Here is a 13,414-nt window from a genome sequence, read left to right on the forward strand (position 1 = left end):
TCTCTTCTACCATACCCCAAACTTTACTTGGGCATGTCTAAAGAAGCTTAAAAGAAAAATCCAATGATAATTTAAGAATTTAACCTAAAACTCTATATTCTGTTCAGTACAGCAGTGCAAAGCCAAGTTATTTTTATTTTTCATTATTCCAAAACTAGCTACAAAATTTTGGAGCAGAACAACACAAAATTGCATCAAACAACAAAGAAATGGAAAAAGTCTCCATAAAACACTGGCTAACAAAATAACATCCATCCACAGAACTTAAACTACTACCAACTTGCTACAGTGTACCATGAAACTGATATGAATTAAGAGTTTCACACTCAATTTTGAAAATTATACAAGTAATTACTGAAAGTGGACAAGTAACGGACAGGAATTTTGCATCAATCACAAAAAAAAAATCACATTACATGCACGTACATATGCTGCTGCACAGAGGTAAAAAAGAAAAAGACATCCTATCTAGCAAACTCCTTTAGACTGAATATTACTCCTCTACATTATGCAACATACGTAGTGTTCAGCATTCAGAAATATTATAGAGAGAAATCAATGACTGCAGAAAATGCTCAAAACACCAAAGACCTACGAGGAAGGGACCCAGCTTTTAATGATACCACCGACTTACCAATTCCAGGACAGAACACTTCTATAGCATCTTTTTACATCCCAAAGCAATGCATCAGATACTGACGTCTACCTATCTACATACATATACAGGTTACATACACATCGAACACAGCATGCAAGAAAAAAAAACAGTAATCACTGTTGTCAGGAAACTTGGACTAGATAGAGGAGTTCTCATGAAGCATAAATTAATTTGCTGAAGTTTCATTTGTTTGCCACAAAGGACAACTTTGTTTTAAGGTAATGAAGCCTACAAAACCATCAGTCACATGCTTTCTGTTTTGAGAACTACCAGTCTGCTTGAAGTTACTGGAGTATCTCTTACCATTTCACGAGTTGGGTCAAAGCTGTCTGCAACTGGTTTCCTTCGGTTTGTTCTCAAGAACCTGACCCACAGCGTGCCTGAAAACTACCTCCCGAAGGCATAGGATGAAGCTGCACTGAACAGAAGCGTGCCAAAGGCGATGAGCCCAGCTTAGATGCAGCTGGAGATACGTGCACTGTCTGGGCACTGCCACTAAAAAAGATGCTTAACTAAATAACCAGAAAACCGAGAGTGCGGTGAGCACGACTGCTGAGTCAAACCGGGAATAATTTGGGACCGCAGATGGAGGAAGCAGAAGGAGTGAGGGGGAGGAGGGAAAAAAAAAGCCCGCCTGTCCCTACAGGCTGGAAGGCACCCGGCGGGCGGCGGGGCGGGGGTGCGGGCAGCACTGCCCGCCCGCGGGGAGCCCAGCGCCCGCTCCCCCCGGAGGATGTCCCCGGCGCGGGCACCGCCGCGGCACAACGGGGCAGCTCCGAGCACGGGCGGCCGCGCTGTCCGGGGAGCCCCGGCCCGCCGGGCACCGGGCACCGGCTCCGCCACCAGGTCGCCGACACGACGCCCCGCCGGCGCTGCGCCGCGGCTGGTTCCGAGCCCCCTCCCGCCCGGGAGCACCGCTCCCGCGGGGCCCGGGCAGCTCGGCGGGGCTGCGGAGCCGCGGCGGCTCTGCTCCTGCTCCTGCTCCGCGGCTGGGCCTGCCCCGCGCCCCCAGCCCGCGGACCGCATAGCGCTCCGCTCTGCTCCGCACCGCCGTCCCGGCGGGCGCCGGCAGCCTCCCCGCCCGCCCCGCCGCCGCCGCACTCACACGGGCGGCAGCAGCATCTCCATCGCGGCTCCGCTCGGGCTTCCTCCGTGCAACGCGGGCGCGGCGTGCTGCCGCCAGCACCATGCCAGCTGCGCTGCCCCGCCACAGGTGCGGGGAGCGGTGCCCGGTGCCGGCTGCGCCCGCCCGGCCGAGCCACCGCCACCGGAGCCGCCGCTTCCGGGGGCCCGCCCGCGGGAGGGCGCGGCGGGGACGGGCCGCTCCGCGCAGGCGCGGCGGGGGTGCCTGGCCCGGCCCGGGCGGGCGCTGGTCCGGCGGTGGTGGGGAGGCCCCGATACCCGCGGGGGCAGGGGCCCTACGCCGGAGCCTCCCGCTCGGGCACGCTCGGGGCTTTAGGAAGAGGATGAGGCGCCGCTGCCCTTTGCGGGAAGAAGCGTAGCCTTCGAGGGGGTGAGCCCGAGTCCCGCGCCCGAGTGCTTGTTTCCCGCCTCCCAGGAGAGCGGTGGCTCCGGGCAGGGCCGGAGAGCGAGCTGCCCTGCACAGGGGCACGTCCCGCAGAGCGCCCGGGTCAGGGTCCCTCAGCATCAGGGCAGATGGATGGCTGGTGGCGCTCGCGTGGGGACACAGAGGTGCTCTAGCCCAGGGGAAAACAAAAATGCTTGAAAGTGGTCTCAGGTCTCCTCAGTGAGAAGACCCACGTCATGAGGGGCATCCCCAGCTTCTTCCTAGGCCGGCCGAGGAGCTGGCCTGGCACTAGCTCATGCAGGTGGTTGCAGCTAAAGCAGAGCCGAAGCGAAGAACAAAAGCGCATCGGGGTGGAGGAGCTGCATAAGCTCCAGTTCGCTGTGACCTGTTGGATCTCATCTTCTTTTATTTGATCCAGTCCAGTGGAAACACTGCCACTCAAAACAGCTGCCCTTCTGTCTTTTGCAAACGTTGCTGATGATGATGATTAAGTACTTGACTTGTGTTTTAATGTTTTAATGTGATGCAAAATGGCAAAAGGAAATACGAACGTATCTATTTCAAGCGTCTCTTTGTAAGGAACACGAATTCAAATAGTAATGAATATTACATTTAGCAATTTCTGACTTAGGGCATTTGAGAAAAATTTAATGTACTTGGACTCTGTAAATTACTTCTAAATCTTAGAAGATTGTGTAGTGCAAGATATGTTTAGTAAGCTGAACAAAATTCAAGTATTTAAGACTGATAATGCCTAAAAATAAAATGCTTCTTCACTGGAGTAAGAGATTTTATTTTGGAATAGTATCACTAAACTAATAAATCTATTTCTAACTGACCAACACTATTTCTCTAAGAGTGAGAGAAATTTAAGGATAGCATATTTTAAGTAGAAGGCAAAAAAGAAAATGGCAGATGTGTTTTGGGTGAAGAATACTATAAAATGGATACATAAAGCCTTCACCCATGTTTCTAATCACTGGCTATTAAAACTAAATGTATTTTAATTTGTTATTTTCATCTTTGCTAATCTCCAATAATACTCCTCACTTGGAAAATGCCATTTTAGTTTTCTCAGTTTACCAGTTCTCTTTTACTACACTGCGATGTTTGATTTGGGAACACTTCAAATTTTTTTTGATGGGTTTCCACTGGAGGTTTTTCTAAATTAAATAGTCACAATAGGCAATGCCTGTTTTTATTAAGTCTGTGCTTTGTAACTGCTGAATTTATCTCTTCTCGAGAGACAACTAGGTTTGCCTCTTTGTTGTGTTAGAGAAGACAAGGTACTTGTTAAAGATTTACATGCGCAACAAAACCTGCTTGCAGGGAAGTCTGCTCCAAAGCCAGCAATAATGGCCTCTGAAATGGAGGTTTAAAATTCAGTCAGTTCTGTGTAGCATAGCATTATCGAGGTCTGAGTTCATAAGCAGGTCTGCCCTAGGTAGATCAGAGAGTTGATGAAGAATGTCTCATCACACTTCCAGGTTTCTATAACTTAGATTAAACTCATGTATATGTTACTTTGTAAGACAAGGCTCCTAACTTCTACTGATCCGTAAGATCTAAGTGAATCCTACTATGCTGTGTTTAAGGGTCTGTATGAGACTATTGTGAACTTGTGAACTTGTCCAGAAGCTGATGAGGGATTTTGCACAGTATTTGCATATAGATCCTGCAAGCATGTAGGCAGCTGCAGATTCTGTCCCATGCTAACATGGCAGAACTGTTCAGTCATGTTGTTATGGTTTAACTCCAGCCAGCAGCCAAGCCCCATGGAGCTGCTTGCTCTCTTCCCCACCAGTAGGATCTGGGAGAGAATCATAAGGCTAAAAGCTAGAAAACTTGTGAGTTGATATAAAACCAGTTTAATAGGGAAAGCAAGAGCTCTGCACGCAAGCTAAGCAGAACAAGGAATTGATTCACAGCATCCCATGGGCTGGCAGGTGTTCAGCATCGCCAGGAGAGCAGGGCCCCATCACAAGTAATGCTGACCTGGGAAGGCAAACACCATCACTTCAAACATCTACCTCTTTTTCCTTCTTCACCACACTTTATATACTGAGCATGATGTCATGTGGTCTGGAATATCCCTTTGGTCAGTTTGGGTCACATATCCTGCCTGTGTCTGCTCCCAACCTTCCATGCACCCCCAGCTTCCTTGCCAGTGTGGCAGTACAGAAAGCAGAAAAATCCTTGTCTCTGTGTAAGCCCTGCTCAGCAATAGCAAAAACATCTCTATATTGTCAACTCTCTGTTCAGCACAAATCCAAAACACAGCCCCATACCAACCTCTGTGAAGAAAATTAACTCTACCCCAGCAAAACCAGGACAAACATTAATTCTTAAATGAACAGTAAGCATTTCCAAGCTGTGACTTCTCTCTTTTTCTTGCAGTGTTCCTTTGGCTTCATAGCCAAATGTTCAATATTGGTTCAGTTAACTTCTGTGATGCAGAAGATCAGAAAGAAACACAAATAGGGCAGCATTCTATATTTTTTCCAAAAAATTATGTCTTTGTACTTCAGTAGTTCCAAAAGGAATTATAAACAGCTGAAACAAAAATGAACTGCATCCAAACTACACCATGTGATTATGGCAAAACAGCTTGTGTCTCTAACTATGAGAAAACACATCCTTTAAATACAATGTCTGGATTTTTACAGGAGTCTGCTTGATGCAAGACCTCTTAGAAAAGAGCTTTAAGAGAAAAAGCTTATTTATATATGTGTGGGGGTGTATATATGTAGTTTGGAAAGGAGATGGGCTATGTTTCCTAACTATGATGAAACAGCTGTCTTTTTTGTTTATGCTGCAACAGTCTGAATTACTGCATTTACTGAGGAAATTCCCTATTGTGTTTCAGGCTATCCCTATTGTGTTTTAGGCTATCCCTGTAACAACTCTTGGTCCTTTCCCACTTGTTTATTAAGTTTCAAACAAATGTGGCCAACGCTTACTTAGGATTGCATGGTTCTTCAGATGTATTGACACTAAAAGTACTTTGCTGATATAGAAACCCTGATACTAACCATCAGTGAAGTACATCCACTGAAAATGAAGCTATGCCAGCAGAGCTCTGCTTGCTAGCAAGATAGTTCCACAAGTTACATGGTCCTACAAATGGAATAAAGAACCCTGGTAAGAGTCAGTGTAACTGCATACATACATGGTGTTTTATTAGCATCTTTAAGGGATCATGCACCCATACTGAGGTGGTCACGTTAGAAGAAGTCTGTATTAGGTTTAGCCAAAGAGGACATTGAAATAAGTTCTTACTGGTATTTTTAATTGACAAACAGGTTAGGAAGACATCTACAAAAAGGACAAAAATTAAGTTTCTAAGAACATTTACTCTTGTCGAAGATATTAGAAGTTATAGCTTCTGAAGGATTTGGGCAGAAAGCTTATGAGGACATGCTAAGGCTGGGATTCTTTTCAGGAACAGGGAATAAGAAAGGAATGGGTCTAGAATCAAATACTTAAGTACTCTGTCCTCCTTATTGCTTCAAACAGAAAAACAATGTGCTTCCTCGCTTTGTTAGCTGTCAGATTATCCATTATATTTGTATCTTACTGAATTCAGTTGTGGATAATTTATGTATAAGATTTATGCAAAAATTAATATGTATTTATTCAGAATCTGTGAGGGCACACATCCATTTTTTTTCCCTGTGCATTTCACCCCCAGTAACATTACCATCCAGCAGCAGACCTTTATACAACCAAGGCCACTGTATCTGAACAGGTCCACAAGGACCTGTGTGGAATTCATGACAGGACTTGAGTTCAACGCATCATTAGTTATTACTACATTGTTTTGTCTAAGACACTAGCACTAATATCAGCATTAATCCAGCATTACCTAATCTTAAAAGGCCTCACTCTAGTGGAAGAAACTCCTTTTTCTTTCCCCAGAAGCATGGGATATTTAAAGTTTCAGAGAATCATTGAGCTAAGGTCATGAATGCATACTGCAAAGTAATGTGAAAAGGAAATGCAAGAAAGTGCATGCAGCAGACTGAGAAAGGGACCAGATTGCAGAGGAATATGTACTGGAGAGTAGGCAGGGAGAGAAAAAATAAGACATGTAAATTGGGAATGTGAAATAAGGAATAGCAAAGCAGTTGCTATCAAAAATAAATCGTACTGTGACCACAATCACTTAAATACAATTAAGCATGCATGAAAGTATTTAGTCTTTTCTAGTGTTATTCTTCTGTGTAAACAATTGCTGGAGCACTAAGAATGATACATACTTAATGAAAACAGGTGAAGGGTAAGATTTATTCTGTAAAACTCATGGACCTTATAATGATGATGAAAATTAGTAACCAAGAACTCTTTTTTTCAGTGTTCAAAACCAGATATGGTGTAATTCCCAAAATTACTTGATATGGCACATAGTCTAGTAAACAGGATTTAAGTACTCTAATCCTAGTTCTGGAAAAGAAGGACCACATAAAAAGCAAATGGTATGATGCTTCTGAGTTCTACTTGATGGAGAAGCCAGATACCTGTGGTCAGTGCTGTGTTCCTTCTAGATTACAGCTTCCAAAAGGAAGTCCTAGCTCAAGTAAGCATTATGACTGGAAGCCAATGTAGGTCATGGCTGTGATTCATATTAGTACTGCAAACTACCAAGATGCAAAGTAGATCTCTTGATGAGCTGATCTAAGGCCCAGTGCTGCAGAGGTTTAGATTTCACATAAGGTGTATCTGTGAGATAACTGTGAAAGAGGTGGACCAGCTCCTACTCTCATACCTGCAGACTTGTGTTGCTGTATAAGGCAATCACGTCTCTATACTGAGTGGGTTCCATTCACCAAACCATACCAAACTACCAAACCACCCAACCAGAAGAAAGCCCATCAAAAATTATGAGATTTCACCTTATAACCATGTGATCACTTCAAAATGATGCAAAGGTAGCCGCAGTAACCTGCAGCAGGGATGTCTTGGGGAAAACTGGACCATCCCAATCAGCAACGTGCAAAGCTGATAAGGAGCTCCACCCTTCAACACAGAATTACACATTACTGAAATAAGTTCTGCACCATTTTTGTGTACAGCCTATAAGAGAGAAAAAAAAAGGACTTATTTAAAACATTCAGTTATTAGCAAACATATGGATAAGCAGTCACTGGTGGTTTTTTCCTGATCATTTTACTTTAAAAGAGTGTAGAAAAGACTTTTGTTTATTATTATGTTCTGTCATACTTGTTCAACTCATTAAAACATTATTTTCTTGAAAAAAAAGCAAAAGTAATTTTCCTCATAGATAATAACTGTCAAGTATAATACTATATCTATTAGATGCAAGCCCCTCGGTCCATATACTTCTCCGCCATCATTTTCCCCACTCTAACAGCAATGTTGTGAGATAGTCCTAACCAAGTCAATCAACTAACACACCCCTTTCTCAGAAGAAAACGGGTGCATCTCATTAAACTCACATTTTAAACAACTGATGCTGCCATCTAATGCTTACTGAATGCACAACAGACAGAGAAATTCTACTCTTTTCATAGTCCAGGGTATCCAACATCGGCCTATTGCAAACCAAAAGTAAAATCACCAATTTGCCTGTAGTCATGCACATAGTGAGCTTACCTAAGAACAGTAATTGGAAGCAATTTACACTGTGAAAAGTGACACTATGCTGAAGGAATCAATCTAAATATATACTGTTTCATATGCATATAAACAAGACAGGATGAACAGTATTTGCAGAGTCTACAGCGCTTAAGGAGGTATTCAGTGAAAATGAAAAATGCTGTACACTGGGAAAAAGCAAGCGGGATTTAGCTCACACATTATACAGATTCTTTTGTTGCAAAGAGGCAATGAAATCAAAGACATTAAAATATTAAAATGTTATATTCAGGGAGGCATAAAAATAACAATCACGTAGCTATAGTTACTGATAATTTTGCAGAGAGGTTGTTCAGGGAAAGTGACAAGCATATCATGCTGCTTTTCCAGAAATGAGTAAATCTTCATTTGGAATAAACTTTTCTGTGTGTGTAAGACTAGAAGGTATTGCAAACTCATTATAAATATTAAGAAAAGAGCTCAGGATCAGTACATGGAACTATTCAGAATGTCTGTTAAAACTGGACTCAAATTGAAAAAAAAAAATTAAGGGGAAATTTAAGTCAAAGATAAAGATGTGAAAATTTTAGTCCAAAGATTCTGGTACAAGCAGATGCTCATAGAATGAGTAGTTTGTTATGGCATTCCTGGAGTACAATTTTCACTGGTATCAAGGAAATTCTTTTGCTAGTTTTTCTATTCAAAAGAACATTGTGATCCACACTAATATACTGGGGCAATAAAATGAGGTAAACTCAGAACCTTAAATATTCAAAAGAATATTTGTCAGAATGCTAATATTTAACCATAGAGCTGAAAAAGTTAGTTTACACAAACTAGTTCTTGAGAAGTTCATTTTAAGACTTTCAGACAAAATAACCATAAAATTGAGAAAAAAACTGTGGGGAAAAAAATCTCGAATTGTTCTTTGAAATTTTATCTTCTGTCTTTATTTCAATTTTATCAGTAGTTTTTTAGAGGTAATTATCTCAAATATTTCTCTTTTTTCATTAAAATTACGCTAGAAAGTATATAATCTAAACTCCAATATTTTCAGAAAAAGCTCTGCATTTCCCTTTATTTAGTTCAAATAAATACTTGTCATATTGTGACAGCTTTATAACACAAAAAAACCAGAAATGTGATTCTGAAAAATCAGAAGAAAGTAAAAAGAATTATTCTGTAGAGGCAGTACTTTTCATCCTGCAAATTAAACATCTGCTTAAGCCCTAAACCATTTAAAGCACTCAAATTCATCTCTAGCACAAAGTAAATAAGATACATTGTGATACTTATTTCCAAACTTTTATATTTGTAATGTATATTTCTGAAAATAAATAGGACATTGACAAGTTGTATCCTTTCTTTAACCTCAGTTTATGTGCTTTTTAATATATCTGGAAAATCAGTAAAATTTAAAAAAGCAATCCAGAGTGCCCCTTCTGTTTTTCACAATTCTTCCATTCACTATTATGTTATGCCCTTCATCTCATCTGCATAAAGCAGTCCAAACTCTCTCTCTACAGCTGTATTAGGTACCTGTTTTCATCAGTCCTATCTCTGGACACCATTAGGGACACACTGGACATTTTCCTAAATGATTTGTATTAATAGATTAGTTGAATTAATCAACTGCCATACTAAACCTCCAGCATTCAAATTTATATATAATTGGTGAAAGAGTTTTTATCAATACCAGTGTTATGCTCTTCTCTTTTTAACAGCTTGCCTTTAAAGGCCACAGAATTTTTAATGGGCATATTACTTATGAAGCCAAAGCTGCATAGCAAGTGGCAGTTTTTGACTACATGATTACCATGCCTAAATAGCCCCATGCTGTTCAACACAAAAAGCTTACACTTGCATGATGTGAAAATCTGAAACTACACGTGGAGAGAAAGTTTCCTTTATGATAAATGTATTCAGCAGTGAACTGGTTTTTTAAGCTTCATAGGATTTAAAAAACTTACGGAAGCTTGAAATAAAATGAACACTTCTGAAGTGTCTGTAATCTGAGGCTAGAATATAGAATGCACTTACTGCAGTATGATTTTCAGGATTATTACAACCAATTCATGCAAATAAAATTGTGTACTGCTATTTTTACCTTTTCACTTCCCATTTGTATTTTTAGTAATGCTGGGATCTGTCACAACCCCATTTTCTCAGAGTAGAGACTGTATTCTTTACGAAGAGCTGAGTACAGTTTAAGTACTACTTGTAATATGAATAAGAAATAGTAATAATAATTATATCTTACAGTTGAATGTGAAAAAGTTTGTGAGCCCAATCCTGTTTCCATCCATGACAAATTTTAAATAAAATGAAGAGGAAGAAAAGTAGATATTAGGTCTCTTTGTGAGGATACAATTGTGAAAGTTAGTCCCCAAATATTGTAATTATTACTGATATATAAATGGTAATGCCTAAGTATAGGGTTTAATCATGGGTATCTAATCTACATGAGCTTTCCTTAAGGGCAACGAGCAAGTAAGGACATCATAGCATAGCATTGCTAGGCCATATCAGATCTTTTTAGCTTATCCTTATCAGATACTTTCATTGTTACTGATGGGATTGCAGCGGAAATAATTTAAGAACAGGCCATATCTTGATCTTTTTTAGGTTCCCCAGCAGTGGATCATCCCTTGGGAGCAGACTTTCAAGTCCTGGGCACTAGAATGACAGTGCCTGCAAAATTGGACAAGAGCTGGAACAGGAATTGAGCAGAAGAAAATCATACTTCATTAAAACCTTACTTACATCATTAAAGCATCTCTCAATAAAAATTACCTGTGAATCTAGTAATTAAAACAATATATCAAAACCAAAACAAAGATTGGGTGATCTAGTAAGAACAAGAGGAGGCGACTACTATAAAGATTACATACATATTTTAGATAAACCAGTTGAAACTGGCACTTACATACTTCTAAATATGCTAACTGGTGTTCTATACAGTAAATAAGCACTTCAAATATTTAAACTTGTAATTTTTCCCGCAACCATGTTTTTCAGTAATCCATTGAGAACTCTTCATTTTCCATTCAGTAGAAACAATGTTTACAGTTATATATAAAATTATACATATTTAAATGAGTGCTAATAAATGTAAACTTACTGTGACTTTAGGATTCTAAAATTATACTTAAAAGAATTTATTCTTTTGAATTTATCCTAAATGCTGGTCTAATGGCATGTCTCACACACACTCCATGTATGTATGCAAAACATCAAATAGAGGTGTTTTTTATGTGTACAGCACCTTGCAGTAATGGATTATACATTAGACCAAATTTCTAAAGCTCTGAATAAACAGACATTACTACAAAATTATCTTTGAACAAGCACAGAGAAATGGCAACTACTTAGCAGCAATTGTGTTCACTTTTTAAATAGTACACTGCTGATACAATGCATTGCATATCTGAAGAAACAGGCTAAAACCAAGATTACAACTAGCATATAGTATTTTATGGAGACAGGCAGCAGGACGAGGAGTACTTCCTCAACTTAAATTATTATGCTAATAAAAAAACATAGTTACTCGAACTTGCGTATCCAAGTGATGAAACAAGTCCCTGGTTCTTAACACTTTGAACAACTGTTCTAAATTGCTTCATTTTTTTAACCTTTTTCCCCTCTACTGTTTCTCCTCAAATATCATTCTTGACAAATTCAGAACCCAAATCCCTCTGATTAAAGGACAAAAAACACATGTGCATTCCTAAGCATGCATGTAAGCAAGCCAACAAAATGTGACAAGAGAAATAAATGTGTTGGTGGTCATAAATGAAAACAATAGCAGCAACATAAGATGATATGTGACTTTTTGTGAAAGACTTTTTTTTTTGATTGCTTTTTTTATTTGTTTCTTAAAAAATATAATGCTATTTTAATTATTTTAAAACTAAATGGCTATAAAATATTTTTAATCAATATAAATGTATTTGTATTTAAAAAAATATTCTTACAACTGTCAGTAGTTGGCACTGTTATTAGCTTCTTGGCTGTGAGACTAGGCACAGCACACTGCACACTAGGATTTCTGGTTATTCCAGAACAGAAATGTTAACCAGGACACAGACATTCTTGCTCCTTGCAAAACAAGTATGCTTTTCAAGCTCAGCAAAAGCTCAGGCAAAGGTAGTGTGCAAATAAGTTGTATAGTTATACAAAGGAAAGGGAAATTCTAGTGGTCACACAGCATCTTTGTAAAAATTGCACAATCAAGTTGAAGACTGATCTGTTGAACCCTTAATCTTTGATGGTTATTAGATCTGTGTAGGTGTCAAGCACACCTGCTAAGCTACCTATTTGGCAAGACAGAACACCTTACAACAGTAATGCTTGAACAGCTTGAACAGATTACTTGAACAGATTACTTGAACAGCAACCAGTGAATTGAGGCCTCATTTCACTGTCACTGAAAACTTTTGTCCCCTGTTTGCTGATCAGTAGTACTTGTGTTCTTGTCAGGAAGGAAAGAAAGAGGCAGCGCAATAAGGAAGAGAAAAAATGAACATTTAGGCTAAGAAACTGGAACAGAGCATGCTTTTATCACAGGAGCTAGACTTTACCTTACTAAAACCAGCAAGTTTAAGGCTTGTTTTTCATAGTTGTCCAGTTCGTTTAATGTGTGTATCTGTGTAAAACAAGAACAAATGAATGCAAGTGATGAACTGTGTTAAATGCTCTGGGTGGGAGCTTTCAATTTGAGTATTTTTTCTACAAAAAGATACCCAAGAAAAGTCACAGAAACTGAGATCAAAAACTCGGAACAGCCTGAAGAAGCTCATACCTCAAGAGCAGTTTTCACCCCTTGGCACTTCTACATGTTTTCAAGAGAGGCAGAGCTATGGCAGCTGTTCAGGGTGACAATCCTGGCTTCTCTTAAATAGTACCCAAAGAACAATTACAACCTGGAGATAATACAATTTCGCTGTCTTTCAAACCCCCATTACAGCTTTGATCCTTTTCAGTATCCTCACTAACATTAGCTCAAGGTTCAAGGTTGTTCAAATAGAATAGAAGGTTAAGAAATGTTAGCAGATGAACAGAGAACATGACCGATAATAAAAATATGCTTTGGAAACTCATACTTTACACATGCTTGAACAGTGTGTCATTCTTATCCTTCACATTTAAGAAATGATACAGCTGAAAAAGGTTAGATATGCTAACAAAGATTACCAAAGACTAACCAAGTGCAACTAATTGGTCAAGGAGTATCCAGAACACAAAAGGTTGTCACAGAATCAACTAGGTTGGAAAAGACCTCTGAGATCATCGAGTCCAACCTATGACTTAACACCACCTTGTCAACTAGACCACGGCACTAAGTGCCACATCCAGTCTTTTCTTAAATATCTCCAAGGAGGGTGACTCCATCACCTCCCTGAGCAGCCTGTTCCAATGCCCAATCACTCCCTCTGTAAAGAACTTCTTCCTAATGTCTAACCTAAACCTCCCCTGGCACAGCTTAAGACCATGCCCTCTTGTCCTACTGCTGGTTGCCTGGGAGAAGAGACCAACCCCCACCCGACTACAACCTCCTTTCAGGGAGTTGTAGGGAGATCCTTAAAGTGAGATCCATAAAGTGAGTAGTCTGGACACTGTGAGTGGCCACAGTC

The 13,414-nt window shown here is 40.2% G+C and overlaps 1 protein-coding gene across 2 annotated transcripts in view; it reads right to left on the minus strand.

Annotated features, from left to right (window-relative positions):
* KLHL2 (kelch like family member 2) overlaps window positions 1-1,933 on the minus strand; it is a 58,318-nt gene extending 56,385 nt beyond the window's left edge. Inside the window, exon 1 of one of the 2 annotated variants that reach the window (XM_051790874.1) lies at window positions 1,764-1,931. In XM_051790874.1, coding sequence (XP_051646834.1) covers window positions 1,764-1,786 — 23 coding nt within the window. In that variant the 5' untranslated portion in view covers window positions 1,787-1,931. Of the gene's footprint in view, window positions 1-1,763 lie in introns of both variants that reach the window. The other variant, XM_051790875.1, reaches the window with a different exon arrangement.
* Between the last annotated feature and the right edge of the window lie 11,481 nt (window positions 1,934-13,414).

The sequence above is a fragment of the Manacus candei genome, unplaced genomic scaffold (assembly GCF_025592945.1).
Source record: "Manacus candei isolate 608988 ecotype Guabito, Panama unplaced genomic scaffold, ASM2559294v1 h1tg000028l, whole genome shotgun sequence".
In the NCBI taxonomy this organism is placed as follows: Eukaryota; Metazoa; Chordata; class Aves; order Passeriformes; family Pipridae; genus Manacus; species Manacus candei.